Source organism: Phascolarctos cinereus, unplaced genomic scaffold (assembly GCF_003287225.1).
Source record: "Phascolarctos cinereus isolate Bilbo 61053 unplaced genomic scaffold, phaCin_HiC Scaffold_9;HRSCAF=440, whole genome shotgun sequence".
NCBI classification, from domain to species: domain Eukaryota; kingdom Metazoa; phylum Chordata; class Mammalia; order Diprotodontia; family Phascolarctidae; genus Phascolarctos; species Phascolarctos cinereus.
The window spans coordinates 192,854,192-192,870,289 of NW_027556402.1; the positions used below are offsets into that span (position 1 = coordinate 192,854,192).

At 40.5% G+C, this 16,098-nt stretch overlaps 1 protein-coding gene across 3 annotated transcripts in view; it reads right to left on the minus strand.

The window, feature by feature from the left end:
- AFAP1 (actin filament associated protein 1) overlaps positions 1 to 16,098 on the minus strand; it is a 251,402-nt gene that overhangs the window by 26,596 nt on the left and 208,708 nt on the right. For 2 of the 3 annotated variants that reach the window (XM_078148735.1, XM_020992127.2), the window contains exons 12-13: positions 9,870 to 9,987; positions 932 to 1,046 (exon numbers count right to left, since the gene is read on the minus strand). In XM_078148735.1, the coding sequence (XP_078004861.1) occupies positions 932 to 1,046; positions 9,870 to 9,987 (233 nt within the window). Of the gene's footprint in view, positions 1 to 931; positions 1,047 to 4,865; positions 5,133 to 9,869; positions 9,988 to 16,098 lie in introns of all 3 variants that reach the window. The other variant, XM_020992125.2, reaches the window with a different exon arrangement.

Consider the following 16,098-nt stretch of genomic DNA (forward strand, 5'->3'; position numbering starts at 1 on the left):
ACACCTACCAGTTATCTTGTTAAGGTCCAAGTCTAAGCCAGTAACTTTGTTTATTTTAAAAAAATAATAATAATCAAGAGGCTTCCCATTGACTTTGTCACAAAAGAGAAACTCTTTGGAATGGCATTGAGGGCCTTCTGTAGTCCAGTTCCATCTTCCCTTCCAAGACTTATACATTATGCTCTTCCATCCAAACAGGGCTATTAGCTGTGCCTTGACTTTGTCTCAACTGTCCTAGTTTTCCTGCATTAGCACAGGCTTTCTCCATGAGTAGAATGTGCATATCTGCCAAGCAAAATCCTTTCATTTCTTCGAAGTTCAACCCAACACCACATTTTCCACAATCACCTCTAAAATTTACTTGAGCCCTCTTCTTGGATTGCTCTTTTGACCTCTCATCTCCCTGATGCATATCATATTTATCTTTGTATATAAGTTCCAGTTTTCGAATAGATCCTATGCTCCTCGAGGGCAAGAAGTATGTCAGTTTTCATTTTTGTGTTCCCAGTGTACCATAGTGCTTGTCTGTTGAACTGCAATGAATTGATCCTGAGTTGCAAAAGTACTTAGGTCATTTAGTTGTTATTCGATGTGAGATGAAAAGTAATATTGTGTTTCTTCCTCTTTAGGCATTATTTAAACCAGACTTGGAAAGAACTCTCGACCAGGAAGTAGGAGACACACAGTCTAATCCTGGCTCTGCCACTAACTTGTTTTATGACCTTGGGGAAATCAGGGTCTCTGGGCCTGTTTCCTCCTCTATTAAATAAAAGAAGTTGGCTAAGATGACCTTTAAGTGCCTTCCAGAGTGGTGTTTATGACTCTAGTCAGAGAAGTACGAGCATCAGTCAACCTTAAGACCTACAGAAGGTCTCTACCAGTCTTACCACTAATTCCCCAAGCAGAAAGAGCGGCACCTTGGAAAACTTACTTGATGCTGTCCGTTTGACAGTGGCCGATGAGTCCATTTTCTTTTGTGGACTGTTGACATTTCTCCCTTTCCCTGGGACCCCATTAGATGCTACAGGAGGTTTCTTGCTCTTGAACTATTAGAAATAAATTAGACAAGAAAAGTAAAAACCTTTACTATTTTTTGTTAACCATAATACCTCCTCTTTCTCTCTTTCATCTGTCCTGACTAACGACAAAGCCCAGGTGGCTGAAAGCGCTTTGTCTCCTAAATTCCTTATGGGGCTTATCCTCCCTAACAATTCAAGGAATGCTATAGTTCAAATAAGATGAGAATGCCTAGCACCTCTTTGCCTTTTAAAAAGTATGAATTAATTAGAAGCTAAGCAGCCTAAAGAAAAATATTATGAGCTTGGAGGGTGGTGACCTGGTCTAGCTCCCAGCTCTACCACTAACTACCTGGGTGACCTTGGCCAAGCCATTCAACCTATAAAATAGGGATGGTAATACTAACACCATCTGGCCCACATGACTGTTGGGGGAAAATGGGGTGTGTAAATCAATGGGAAGGAGCATGGCAAAGTGGATTGAAAGCCAGCCTCAGAGACAGGATTCAGGTATTCCTTGCCTTAACATTTACTAGCTATTTTTACACCCAGAGGTAAGTCCATTGACCTCCAAGATGCCTCATTTTTCATACTTGTGAAATGAGGATAATAACATTTTACCACCTACATCGCAGGATTCTTACATGGAAAGCATTCTGTAAATTTTTTAAATGAGATAACATATGTAAAGTGCTTTATAAACCACAAGCATTTAAGGTTTAAAAATAAGTGCAAAGCAGAGGGTAATGCATCTTCTTTAATGTCACTTTCATTGATTAAGTCTTAGTACAGTTTTAAGCCTTAAAACCACACTAAGACTTTTGGGAAACCCTGCTGAAATGCTTAGTTATTATTATTGCCAAATAAATAGGAGCTATTATGTCACATAGGAACATTTTAAGGATCCATGAGAATATGTGTGTGAAATGTGTGTACACAGTCAAGGATAAAGTTTTACAAAAATGAAAGATGATAGCAGTAGCACAATGGGCAGTATGTGTGAAATTAAATTCGTTTTGTTAAGCACCAAAGCCGAAGTTATTATAGTGGCTACAAAGAAAGCAAGTAAAAGCAAATAAACAGAAGGGGGAAAAAACCTTGAAAGTTTAGTGGAAATGCCAGATTTGGAATCAGAGAACCTTGGTTTGAATCCCAGCTTTATGACTTATTACCTGTGTGATCTTAGGCAAATGGGTTTATCTCTCTGGGCTTCAGTTTTCATTGGAAAGTGAGTAGGGTTGACTAGATGATCCCCACAATCCCTTCCAACTCTGAATCTATGATTCTTTTTTGGGTGAGGCAATCGGAGTTAAGTGACTTGCCCACGGTCACACAGCTGTAAGTTTCAAGTGTCTGAGGCCGGATTTGAACTCAGGTCCTCCTGACTCCAAGGCTGGAGCTCTATGAGCCACTTAGCAGCCCCACATGATTCCATTTTTTTTTTAAAGAATGTCTATACACACCAAACAAATCCAAACAAATCTGCAGACCATCCAGAAGTACATAACAGCATGATTCACACTCAGGAGGTCACTGTGGTTTTGAGGGAGGGACATTGGATTTGGAACGAGAATCAGAAGGGATTGGCGCTCCATTCCCAGCTAAGTCGTGTGTCCTTGAGGAAGCCCCTTCCTAGATCTGAGCCCATTTCCTCCTCCATGAAGTAGGGACAATGATGCTTGTACTGCTGATGTCACAGATTTGTCATGAGGAGAGCATCTTGTGAATTGCATATCAATCAATACAATTCTCCTTTCTCTAGTGCTTTAAAGTTTGACAAAGTAGCTTTTGCCACCATAATCCTGCTTTCCTTACAAATGATCTTGGAATGTGAGGTATTATTATTATTATTCTGAATAAGTTAGATTACATTTTATCTCAACCTAACCATGTAGGGCTGATATCAAATGCCTGCCTCTTTGAACAGACTTCTAAGAAAGCCTACTGTCTCAGGGAATAAAACATACAGCTTTTCAGATTTTGGAGGTAGGCAGACATGAAACAAGTATATAAGCTGCCCACTCCCTCTGTACAGTTCTGTAATCTTATCTGTTACTAGTCATCAGCACCTAAATATTTCTGAGAGTGAGAAAAAAAGGCAAAATGGTCCCTCTGTTTAAAACCATATGCCCACCAACAAAGATGATTCCACAGGTCTGTGCTGGAAAACATAGAAATGTAGAATAAGAAAGACATCAGGGGAAATAACTTTGTGAAATATGATTCTGCAGAATTCAGAAAAGGTATTTGAACTGAAATATTAACTTTTGTCATATATCTGGGAAAAATAAAAGTTACCTATTCTGTATCGAAATTTCTTGTAATTCAAGTAAGGAGGCACAAATCAATTAGTCTTTAAAGAGCATTCTTCTCTCTTGCATTACGAATACAAATTACCACCCTTGGGACAGCCTCATAGCTTGGAAAGAGCATGGGGCTTGGCATCAGAAGTCTAGGCTTCAAGTCTGGCCTCAGCTGCTTCCTCCCTGTGGGACAGCCACTCTGATTCCCTTCAACTGCTACTACTCTCCCTGACAAACTCTTTAATTCTCTCTGTGTGTATATGTATATTTGTTGTAACCCCCAATTAGAATGCAAGCCCATTAAAAAGAGGGATTGTTTCATTCATTGGAGTCTCATCTCCCATGCCTAGTAGTGCCTGGCATATACCAAACATTTAATAAATGCTTGTGGACTGATTTGATTATTTTCCCATCTATAAAATGGATATACTTGAAATACTTACAGACTTGTTATGAGGAAAACACACAAAGGTCTTGAGAAATGGGAACTATTACTTGAATATTTTAGGTTGAATGTAGAAAAGGCTACATGCAGCCACTTGGTGACTCTAGGCAGTAACAGGGCATTGCTACTGAGCATATATCTAAGTCTGTGATAAGCTTAAATTTTTTCCCCTAAATACCCTGACATAATTCTAATGGGCCAGCAGTCCATCTGAAGCTATTAGGACTGAATGAAGGTGCCAAAGCCAGTGGACAGAGAAGAGGCAGCTAAGGTGTAGTGGGAAAAAAATACTGAACTTTGAGTACAAAACTCTAGGTTCAAGTTACCATTGTTTGATACTAGCTTTGTAACTCGGGGCCCATAAATTAATCTTTCTGAGCCTCAGTTTCATCATCTGTAAAAGCTGGTTAAGAATACCTGCACTGACTGCTTACTTCTCACGGTGGTTGTAAGGATCAAAAAAGCAAAGACATACAAGGTTGTGAATTGTTAATCACTAAAAAGCCCACATAACTGATCATCTATCAACAAATAATTGGTGAATGTGCAAAGGACATGGGTCATCCTCATTGTGGGGAAGCAGTGCCAAGAGAACACATAAGTTCTAGGGAGTAGCTTGAGGAACACAGAGGTTACTTCAGTTGCCCAAGGTCAAGGTCATCCAGCTAGTAATGGCCAGAAGTGGGGTTTACATCAAAGGAACATAGATTTTGAGCTGGACAGACCCTCAGAGGCTATCCAACCTCTCTCATCTTCCGGATGAGCAATCGACGGCCCAGAGCAGTTATATATCTTGACCAGGGTCCCATAGGTGGCCAGTAGCCAAGTTGTTCTAACTTCAAAGCTAATGTCCTTTACCGATTCCAGGACCAGCTCTACCCTGTACCCTACTATCACTTAATCAGCTTAATTAGTAAGCAAATACAGACTGGAAGCATAAGTTGGTAGGCAAATAACATTCCAGGTGGGAAAAGATCATGCCTCTCTTCCACCTGGTACTATTTATCCTCACTTTGCAACAGAAATCACAAGACTACTACGAAAGCATAAGAGAAACATGAAATGCAAGTCAAATGCACTTTGCAGAAGTCCATGCAATACCTGAGAGTTCAGCCCGACAGATCCCCTCCCCACTGAAGAGGTATTAGTGACAGACTGAGCAGAAGACAGATTGGAGGAGACAGGATGTTTGTAATGGTTACAAGACAGTTTGTCAGTAGATAATCTAGAAGCCTTTCTTTCAGCAGGTGGGTAGCGGGCAAAGATTTTTGGAGATGGCAAGTTATCATACAGCCCCGCGTTATCATAAAGCGTCTCTTCTCCCAAGATTCTGCTACGGGAAGTCTGAAAGCCGTCTTCTTGTTCCCACTGCAACACACACATACACACATCTCAGCTGTTAGTAATAAAGGCGTGATAGAAAGCAAAGCAGACTGAAACCATCAGCAAGTCAGAAAGTCATAACCCTCTCCTCCTCACCCCTGGAGGTTAATCGGTGTGACGTCCCCTCTCAAGCATGTAGGTTTGGTTGCTATAGGGATTCTTCCCAGAACTTTTCCATCTTACCACCCTTGAAGAAAGGAAGGGTTTGGTTTTTGGGTTTTTTTGGGTCCCCTGGGTCATTTCTATAGCCAATGGTTGACAGTCTTCACTAAATAAGGGAATATGTCCACCACAACTTGAACCTTTTTCCTCTTCAGAGAAAGAGAGTAAGAGCTCACATTTTTCCAGTGCCTGCTTTCATGGTTTACAAAACACCTTCCTCACAATAACCCTCTTGGGCCTCACCCCAAGAATCTTCATTCTCATTCTACAGATATGGATAACCAGGTTCAGAGAGTTTGAGTGGTTTATGTATAGTCACACAGCTGAGGAGTGTTAGAGTTGGAACCCAAACCTGGAATCATCAGACCAGGGTCTCTTGCCACTGCAAGACAGGTGTTACAGCCATGTGCTCTGTGTGGTTCCCTAGGGTCTAGTGAGCAGATAGCATAGGGAAATCTGCCTATGATGCTGTTCCCTACTGCATGCTGTTGAGTGTTTCAGTCATGTCTTACTCTCCATGACCCCATTTGAGGCTTTCTTGGCAAAGATGCTGGAAACGTTTGCCATTTCCTTCTCCAGCTCATTTTACAGATGAGGAAACTGAGGCAAACAGGGTGACATGACTTACCCAGGGTCACACAGGTAGTAGACATTTGAGACCAGATTTGAACCCAGGAAGATGAGTCTTCCTGACTCTAGGCCCAGCACTCTATCCCCTGAGCCACCCAGCTACCCTCCTTACTCCTTACTTTACTACAGTTGATAAAAAATCTTTGTAAACAAAGTAGAGGTTTGGCAAACTGGAAGGAGCACTGGACATAAAGTTGGGACAAAAAGGTTTGAGTCCCAGCTCCACCATGTACTAATTATGCAACTACAGGCAAGTAAACTGGCTTTTCTCAGTCTCATGCTCCTAATCTGCAAAATGGGTCTAATAATGCTTGTTAAAGATATTTAACTAAGTGTGAAAGTGGGGCTTTCCCCTGAAGCTGCTGCTGTTTAGAGGATAAAAAAAAAAACCTAAACAAAGCCCAGACACCACACCCCAAAACTTCCCTTCCCTGGTCACAGCCTCACCCACTCATGGGAGTTTCTATCTTCCTTAACAGAATGGATGGTATCACTGGGTCTCCCTTCCACAGGGTCTTATGTGAAGTCAAGTCCAAGTTTCCTCCTCAAGGTCTCCCACCCACATACCTCACCTTAAAAAAAAAATTGTCTTTAAAAGTGGTCTTGAGGGTGCAGACTTACATGCTTCTTGCCTTGAGGTGTTTTGCAATACTTTCCTTGGCTCAAGAATTCCTACAGATGGTTCTGATACTTGGGCCCTTTCTTTCCAAGGAGATTGCAGGGAAAGCATTTTGTAAACCATACGTGTGACATAACTGAGAGCTATTATTACCATTAATAGTGTGTTCAAAGGGAGAGTTCCCAGTTGGCCATCCGACCCCAAGCATGATGCTTTAATAACTAGCTGATATACAAATTCTGACTTATTTTGGTAGGGAGGACTTTCTTTAAACCAGAGACCAAAATAGCTAGACACCATTTCACATACACAGAAAACCAGAAGACATTAACACCACAGCTGGCTAAAGCCTAAATTAAAACCAAAGGCTCTCTCCAAAGGCAGATTTTTTTTAAAGTCTCTTGACAAATGGCTCTTACATTTAAAAGAAACAATATTTAGTTTATATTGTGTGAATTTTATCCCATTTTTAGACACTTCATATATAGTTTCTTTCTGTCAGACCATAATTAAATGCCTTTGTTGTAAAAATAGCACAGTCTAAAAATTACATCGTAGGAGTGTTTTCATTCCTTTGCATTAACTTCAACGTGTCTATTTCTATGACGTCAGCTATTTAGCTCTAATCTAAAAATAAAGCTATTCACAGATAAATCTAAGGCATGTGGGAGTTTCATTAAAAGAGCCTGGCCTCTATTTACCCAATATTCTTCAGGTAGTCTTAGCTATGATTTCTCCTAATCAATTCATCTGCATTTATTCAAGGCCTTTTGCAAAGCATTGGGCATAGAAAAGCAAAGAGATAAATAGTCCCTACCCTCAAGAAGATTATATTATATCAAAAGAAACATGTATACGAGAGAAAAAGAGAGAGAGAGAGAGAGAGAGAGAGAGAGAGAGAGAGAGAGAGAGAGAGAGAGAGAGAGAGAGAGAGAGAGAGAGAAATATAGCAGCTGGAGTGGGGGGCGGGGGAGATCTGGAAAGGTCTAATGTAGGAGGCTGTGCCTAGGCTAAGTCTTACAGGAAGCCAGGGATCCTTAGAGGCAGAGAAGAGGATGGAGTATATCACTGGAATGGAGGATAGTCTGTTCAAAGGAATAGAGATGGGAAGGGGACTGATGTGAAGGAGGAACAGCAGGAAAACCTTAAAAAAGGTCACAGGGTCCTAGGATCATAGATTTAAAGCTGGAAGGGACTTTAGGGACCATCTAGTCCAAATGCCTTATTTTACAGAGGAGAAAATTGAGGCCCAGAAAGGTCCAGTTACTTGCATCCTAAACCTTTGAGATATAATCTACCACTGAATCATGAGGTAGAGGTCCCCTGATCTAAACAAAATGAGTCTAATTATTAGTTTGATTGTGCCCTTTAAGCTATGGAAAAACTAGTCAGCTTCACTTCTGTCAAAGAGGAGCCTAGGCATGGAATTATGGAATCTCGGTGGTGACGGGGACCACAGCCATCATCTGAACAGACCCCAATATGAATCATGAATCCCCTGGACAAAACTGGCAAGAAGAGATCCATCCTGTCTTAAGACCCTCTAGTCCAGTGAAGGGGCCTCTCCTTCATTTCCTCAGCCACTTCATAATATTTCTTCCTGACAGATCTCATCATCAGGAATTTTTTTCTATATTGAGGGAGATCACCCTTCCTGTATCTTCCATCCAGTGGTCTCTATTATGATCTATGGTGTCTCTGGAAACAATTTGAATGAACACACCTGCAGGTGGCAACTACTTGATACCAGCCGTCAGTCATAAAAGAAATTCAAGACAATAATGTCAATCACTGCAAATGTGTAAGGGAAGGAGAGGTGTTCACACACACAAAAAGTAATAGTCAAAAACAACTCTGAAAGCTATATGGGAAAACAGGCTCTCTGTCTAGCTTGGAGAATACGTCTTGTTATTCATGTGAATTTATAATAATGGGAAACACAAGATGATTCAGGACAGAATGTGCTATAGATTCAGATAAAAATGCTCTAAGAAAAGCTGAGGAAGTAAGACTTCATGTAGGAGTGGGAAGTTGACCTGGACCCTGAAAGAAGATGACTTCGGGAATCAGAAGACCTAGGTCAAATCCTTCCTCTGATACTTTGTGTCTCTGTGACTTTGAGCAAGTCATTTAAACTCCCTGGTGCCTAGCTTCATTGACTGTAACGTAATGGGGGTGGATGACACTGGTCTTTTCGATTCTATGCTCCTATGACAAATTTAACAGTCAGAGATGAGAGGAGGGTTCTGCAGCAGAGGTATCAAACATGTGGCTGGCAACACTCTGCAGAACTGCCTGGACCAAATTAAAATGTAATAGGAAAATAGTGAACAAAAAAATGATGGATCATATTAATTTGTGGTTTTCTGAGTCAAGATGCCACCAGCAGGGATTGTTATGTATGGTTTAGCACCCACTCCTCTATTTCTATTAAAATATAATACCACTGCATTATAAGAAGGGGGAATAGCCCCTAAAAGGATATAGGAGAGGGTAGGAGAAGACCAAAAAGTTCAGTTTAACTGGAATAGAAAGCACAGGAAGAATATTGGGAAATAAAGCTTGAAAGATTCATTGGGCCTAGTCTCAGGAGGGTCTTAAATGCCAGGAAAAGAGTTTTTTATAGGCAAGAGGGAGTAATTGAAAGTTTTTGAGTAGTAGATTGACATGCATAATAAGAGAGCAGAATGGTAGTTAGGAAGAACATTTTGGCATTTGTGTGAAGTATAAATTATAAAGGAGAGACTGGAGGTAGAAAGACCAGTTATGAGGTTGTTACAATGGTTCAGGAAAGAGGTGACACCATCATGTTGTAAATATTTAGTAAATGTCTGTAGAATGGATAAACAAATGAATGAGGGCAGGCTGAGTGAGGAAGAAGGCATTATGGAGGAGAAGGAACTTAGAGCTCTTCCTTGGGGCAATGGTTAGATGTGAATAAGTGAAAGGGAAGGGAAAAGGAACAAAATGAGTAAACACCTGGAAGGTAGAAATGAGCATGGACATCTGTGGGAGCGTAATTATACAATATTTCCCGGCATGCTCAGATATTTAATTAATGGTGTTAGCATTAACTGATAAGCCACCCCCTAGCATGTCAAAGTCTATATGCGTTCTGATGTGGATTAAGATGAACAACATGCCAAAACATAAGGGATGAAAGATGAGACGGCAGCTTCATCCTGCTTCTACATGGAAAAAGCCCAAGCTTATTTGAAAGGAACCCAGGGATGCTAAAGTGTGAAATTTTTCAGACAGTCCTGCCTCCCAGCAAAGATAAAACATTTGCTCTATAAAAATGACACTCTCACCGATCCATTTATGCAAGGGACATCATCATAATGAAGTGCCATGCCACTGGGGTGGGCGTATCCATTGGAGGCACTGCCGAGATAGGGATTTGTAGAGATACCACGTCTGTTCATAAAGCTAAAAGAGAGAAAATCACGTTTAAGATATACAAAACAACGCATTTCCTCACCAAAAAAAAAAAACCCAATCCATCAAGGAGCATTTGTTATAGAATAACTGCTCCCATATAAATTTATTACCGTACTTTTTTAATAATCCCCTCCAATATTTTAAATTCCTTGGGGACAAGGATCATGTATTAAATATCTTCATGATTCCCTTAATGCCTAGTCCTCTCCATACAGAAGGTACTTAATAAAATTTACTGAATGAATAAACTGAATGAAGGAAAGAATAAATGCTTGATTATCATAATAATAATAATTGACTATATATAGTGCTGTAATGATTACAAAGTACTTTACATACATTATCTTACTGGATCCTCACCTATGAATTAAGCAATAAAGGGATTATTAGCCCCATTTTATAGATTAGGAAATGAAGACTCAGATCAGTTAAATGAGATAGGAAAGTGCCTCAAGCACTGTCAGACCTAGGTTTCTCCTGACTGCCAAGTCTGGTTTTTTTCCCAGAGCACCATCCTTCCTTATTTTTACTGAGCACCATGCTCTTGATTCTCTTCAGGGTCCTATGAAGGAAGCCACCTACAAAACATAGTGCCTGGAAGTAAGACTAACACACATCAGAACTAAGAACATTTAATTCTATTAGAATCGAGAGGGCCATATGTACTACAAATCGCTACTAAGAAGGGAAATACAAATCAAAACAAATCTGAGGTTTCTCATTACTCCTAGAAAGTTGGCCTAGATGCCAAAAGATGAAATTGGTCAATATTGGACCAGTTGTGGAAAGACAGGTACACTAGTGCATTGCTGATGGAGCTGTGAATTGGTCCAATTGGTCTGAAAACATATGGAATGATACTAAAGAAGTGACCAAAAATATGCATACTCTTTGACCTAAAGACTCTATTACATATACCCCAAGGAAGTCAATGACAAAAAGGAAGGCCTCCAATACATCAAAATTATTACAGCAACAGCATTTTTGTAAGAGGCATTCAAGTCAGTTAATGAGCATTTATTAAGCACTTACTATGTACAAAGCACTGTGGTAGGCACTGGGGATAAAGGGAAAGGCAAAAACTCAGTTCTTGACCTCAAGGAATGCACAACTGACGGGGAGGATGACGCGAAAGTAATTATGGATAATCAGGATGTGAACAAGATAAATTGAGGACAATCTCAGAGGGAAGGCAGTAAAGGAAGTGGGGGTGAGGGGGAGCTGAGAAAAGCCTCCTGTAAAAGGTGGGATTGGAGTGGTGACTTGAAGGAAGCAAGGGAGTGGAGGAGAAGAGGGACAACATTCCAGGCCGTTCACATAGAGCCTACTATGTGCCAGGCACTGTGTTTTTACAACTATTATCTCATTTGATCCTCACAACAGCCCTCCGAGGAAGGTGCTCTTATTATCCCCATTTTACAGTTGAGGAAACTGAGGTAAATCGAGGTTAAGTGACCTGCCAAGGGTCACACAGCTAGTAAGTGTCTAAGGCAACATTTGAACTCAGCTGTTTCTGTCTCCTAGTCCAATGCTCTATCCACTGTGCCATCTAGCTACCACAAGAAAAGGAAGAGAGTTGGGTAAAGGAGTGTTCACATTTAAAGAACAGAATAAAGGCAAGTGTCTTTGGATCATAAAGGACATGGAGAGGAATAAAGTATAAAAAGACTAGAAAAATAGGAAGAGGTGAGGTTGTGAAGGGCTTAAAATGTCAAACCCTGGAGGTACTAAGGAATCGCTGGACTTGATCGAGTAGGAAGGGGCAACGTGGTCAGGCTTGGGCTTTAGGAGTGTCTTTGTAGCGGCTGACTGGCTCATGGACTGGAGCAGCAAGGTACTTGAGACTGAAAGCTCCAACTGGCAGGCAAAGTCCAGGCATGAGGGGAGGAGAGCTACACTGTGCTGGTGACTTTGTGACTGGAGACAACGGGGCCCATGCCAAAGAGGTCGTGAAGGTAGGAAATGGCAAGGCGTGGCAGTGATTTGGACAAGGAGTTAAGTGTGAGAGAGGCATTATGAGGATGCTACAGGGAGGTTGTGAGTTTGGGTGGCTGGACGAATAGCAGTGCCTTCCATAGTGAGAGGAGAGTCGGGAAGAGGGGATGGTTTTGGGGAAAAGATAAGCTGCTCTCGGTTTACTGAGTTTGAAGTGCCTATGGGACAACTAGTTTGTTGGTATAAATGGTTTGCCTCTTTGAAACACAAAGGGAGGGATTTGCTTTAATGAGGAAATGGCTACATAGAATATGACGCATTCTAGGGTCAGAGTTGTCATAACTCGAAGTCTGATCACGAAACTTCTCTATTCAAAATCTTCAGTGGACTCCACTGCCTACTAAATAAAATATAAAATCCTGTTATTTTCACTTAAGGGCCTTTGAAATCTGGCTCTATTCTGCCATTCCAGCTTTATCTCTTCCTGCTCTTTCCTGCATGAACTTTATGTTAGCATTAAAATGAACTGTTCCTCTAGCTGTCTCCAACCTTGGCCCTTTGTTCTAGCTGAATTCCATGCCTCCAATAGCCCATCTCCCTATCTTGTATCCATCTGTTGAACTCCATGCCTCCAGTAGCCTGACTCCCTATCTATCTGTTGATATCCACCTTATTCTTCAATGCCTGTCTCAGTGGGTTACCTCCTCCAGGGAAGCTTTCCCTGACTCCTGCCCCACCTAGGTTGAAAGTATTCCTACTTGGGGGCAGCTAGGTGGCGCAGTGGATAGAGCACCAGCCCTGGATTCAGGAGGACCTGAGTTCAAATCCGAACTCAGACATATAACACTTACTAGCTGTGTGACCCTGGGCAAGTCACTTAACCCCATTGCCTAGCCAAAAAAAACAAAAAAAAAAACAAAAACGAAAGTATTCCTACTTGCTCACATTTCTCACCACACTTCAGTAGGGCCTGTTCTTGTATACTTCTGGCCCACTTCTTCATATCATAAAGATTTGTATCCTTACACTTTTCCCTATTAGATTGATTGCAGTCTCCTTGATAGGGGTGCCTTTATGTCCTATGTCCTTAAATGTTTTTGCTTTTCTGGTAGCAAGTACAAGATCTTGAATATAGCAGGTGCTTGGTAAATATCTGTTCAATGAATGGGTGACAGCAAGGGATGCTGTGAAAGGAGGTGGAGAGGGCACAAGCATTTGTTAAGTGCCTACTACGTGCTAGGCACTTTACCTTAAGGTCTTTACTAATATTATCTCATTTCATCTCATTTGGGGAAGAGGATTTCTACAGCACTGAGTGATACCTTGGACAAATAATCTCTAAGGTGCCTTTCAATTCAAAGATGCTATAATTATACTATACCAAATGAATTTTTAACCACCATTTGGAAATCTGAAATCACTTTATTATTTAAGACCAGAATCATGCATATCTTTTTCCTTATTGTTGTTCATAAAACTATCATAGGCTTTAGATTTTTAAACGGCTTAAAGATCCTGTCATGGAAACCCCTCTTTTTACGTGTGGAAGAAACTGAGATCCAGGAATAGGAACTAATTAGCCTAAGGCATCATGAGTAGGCAAGAGCAAAGCTGGAACAAGAGACAGTTCCTCTGACTCCAAATTTCATGCTCTTCTCCCTACACGACAATGTCTCTCATGTTCATTATAGATAAAATTGTGAGGGCCTCATGGGAAGAGAACTACAGATGGTAAAATTGGAGAGAAATATACTAATTTAACAGCTAACATTTATATGGTGATTTAAGGTTTGCAAAGTGCTTTAGAAATATTATCTTAGTTTAAGTTCATCCTGGGAGGTAGGTGCTATTATTACCCACATTTTGAAGATGAGTCAATTGAACCAAACAGCAGTTAACTGACTTGCCAGGGTCTGAGGCTGGATTCGAATGCAGGCCTTCCTGACTCTACAATCCCTGCTGTATCCTGCATCAATTCAATAAACATCCATTAAGCCTCTGCTATATGCCAATTACTGTGCTAAGCAACTTCTAAAAATGGAAGATGGTGGTGGGGTGGAAGGGTTAATACTTTTCTATTCTCTCCTCTTTCACTCCAGGTCCTTATATTCTCTACTGTGCTGAGTTGTTTAAAAAAAAAAAGGACAAAAAAAAAAGAAATACAAAGAGATGCAAAGAGGGGGAATGAAGTCTTATATTAGACAAGCCGTGAGAGGGGAAGTTCTGCAACGAAGATAGAAATGTGATTCCAGCCTTCGAGAATGGAGCAGAAATAGTACTTAAGGATTAAGATCAGCATTAGATTTGTAGGTTCCTTTTTTCAGCATCATCTGACAAAAGACATGAATTCAAAGAAAGGTTATGCCTCCCTCTACTGGAAAGAGAGTCATCTCACACGCATTCTCTTTTCCCTATCTTAAGTGTAACTGTAATGTTGGAGGTATTTGGATTTAAATTGCTCATCTTGGTACAAGACATTTCAAGCCTTCCAATATGCACTTCTCATTTGGCAAGACTCAGTCCTTGAATGAATGAGAGGAAATTCTGTTGAACAAGAGACAGTGTTGCTTAATGAAAAATTCAATGGACTTGCGGATTAGAGACTGGTGGTTCAGCTCTAGGCTTTACCACACACCAGATGTGACCTTGGGCAAGCTAATTCTCTTCTCAGACACTTGGGTGCCATATTGGACAGAGAGTTGGACTTGGGGTCAAAAAAACTTCAAGTTCCAATCCTATCTCAGACATTTACTGGCTATGTGACCCTGAGCAAGACACCAAATCTCTATTCAACCTCAGTTTCCTCATCTGCAAAACAGGTATAATAATAACACCAACTCATGAGGTTGTTGTGAGGATCAAATTGAAATAATGTGAAGAACACTTTGCAAATCTTAAAAGCTCTATACAAATCTGGCCTGGGTCATCTGGACTTGGTCCCATTTAGCTCTGACCCCTTGTGATTTTGAAATCTAGAGAAATCTAAAGGAAAAAGATATCAATTTTTTCGTTAGGCACCTTAGCTTATTTGAAAGTGGTGGGTAACCCAGAAAAGGAATTTCCATGTGTATTCCCTGGGAAGTAATCATGAAATGCTGCATGTGGGACATTACAGAATCATAAATTCTTATGGGAGGATGGGACCAGAGGTCACCCAGTCTAACCTTTTCATTTTACAGATTGTAAAAGTGAATCACAGAGATGGGAAGTGGCTGGTGATGTGTCCAAGGGCACTCAGAGAGTGTAGATTAGAACCTAAAGCTCCCATGCTGTGCTTCACCCCCCACTACACTGCCTCTCACGAATTGAGATGATCCAGCCAGACACTTCAGCTGGCAGCCCCAAATGTTGGTAAACGATCGCAGTATTTGACGATCTAATAGTTGAGAGAAGAAAAGAAAATATTGGCAGAATCCCAACATTCAAATGCCAAATGACAGATGGACTAATGATAAATGTTTTGCTGTCAGTATGACTACTTCTTCACCTTCTTTCTGCATGTGTCTTATTTATTGTTTCATTACAACTTCTCCAACATGGTGATGGGGGGAGGGAGGGCTGGAGAATCCAGTTGTGTGTGGTGGAGGCAAGAATTGGGGGAGAAGACTTTCAGAGAAACACTTCTGATACATAGAAAAATTAACACTCCTCAGGAGAAAAAAAGCTCTCTAAAAATGCAAATTTCAGTGGATTTTCTCATTATTAACATTCTTAAATATACTGCTTTGCCCAGGAGATAAATTGTTATCTATTATTATTATTATTATTATTGTTATTATTATTATTATTGTTATTATTACCATCATCATCATCATCATCATCATTCACTGTCTTCTCCCTAAAATTTATTGTTGATATTTCCTCCATAAACAATAACATTTAATAGTACACATAGAACTCCATCATACTGTCATTTTAATTAGTTCTCAATTAGTATAGAAAGTAAGAAAGAAATTTTACTTCAGAGCTCTCCTATTCTGAAATTCCTCACCCAAATCCCTTCTTTTCTTAGGTTTTTGCAAGGATCAAGAATCTTTGCCAAAAGGAAACAATGAATGTCAAGAGCTAGAGGAGACAGAATAGCACACAGAATGTTCAGGTGGAAGTGACTTAAGAAATGTAAAGGTGCTGTAGTGGGTAGAGTTCTTGACTTAGATCAAGAAG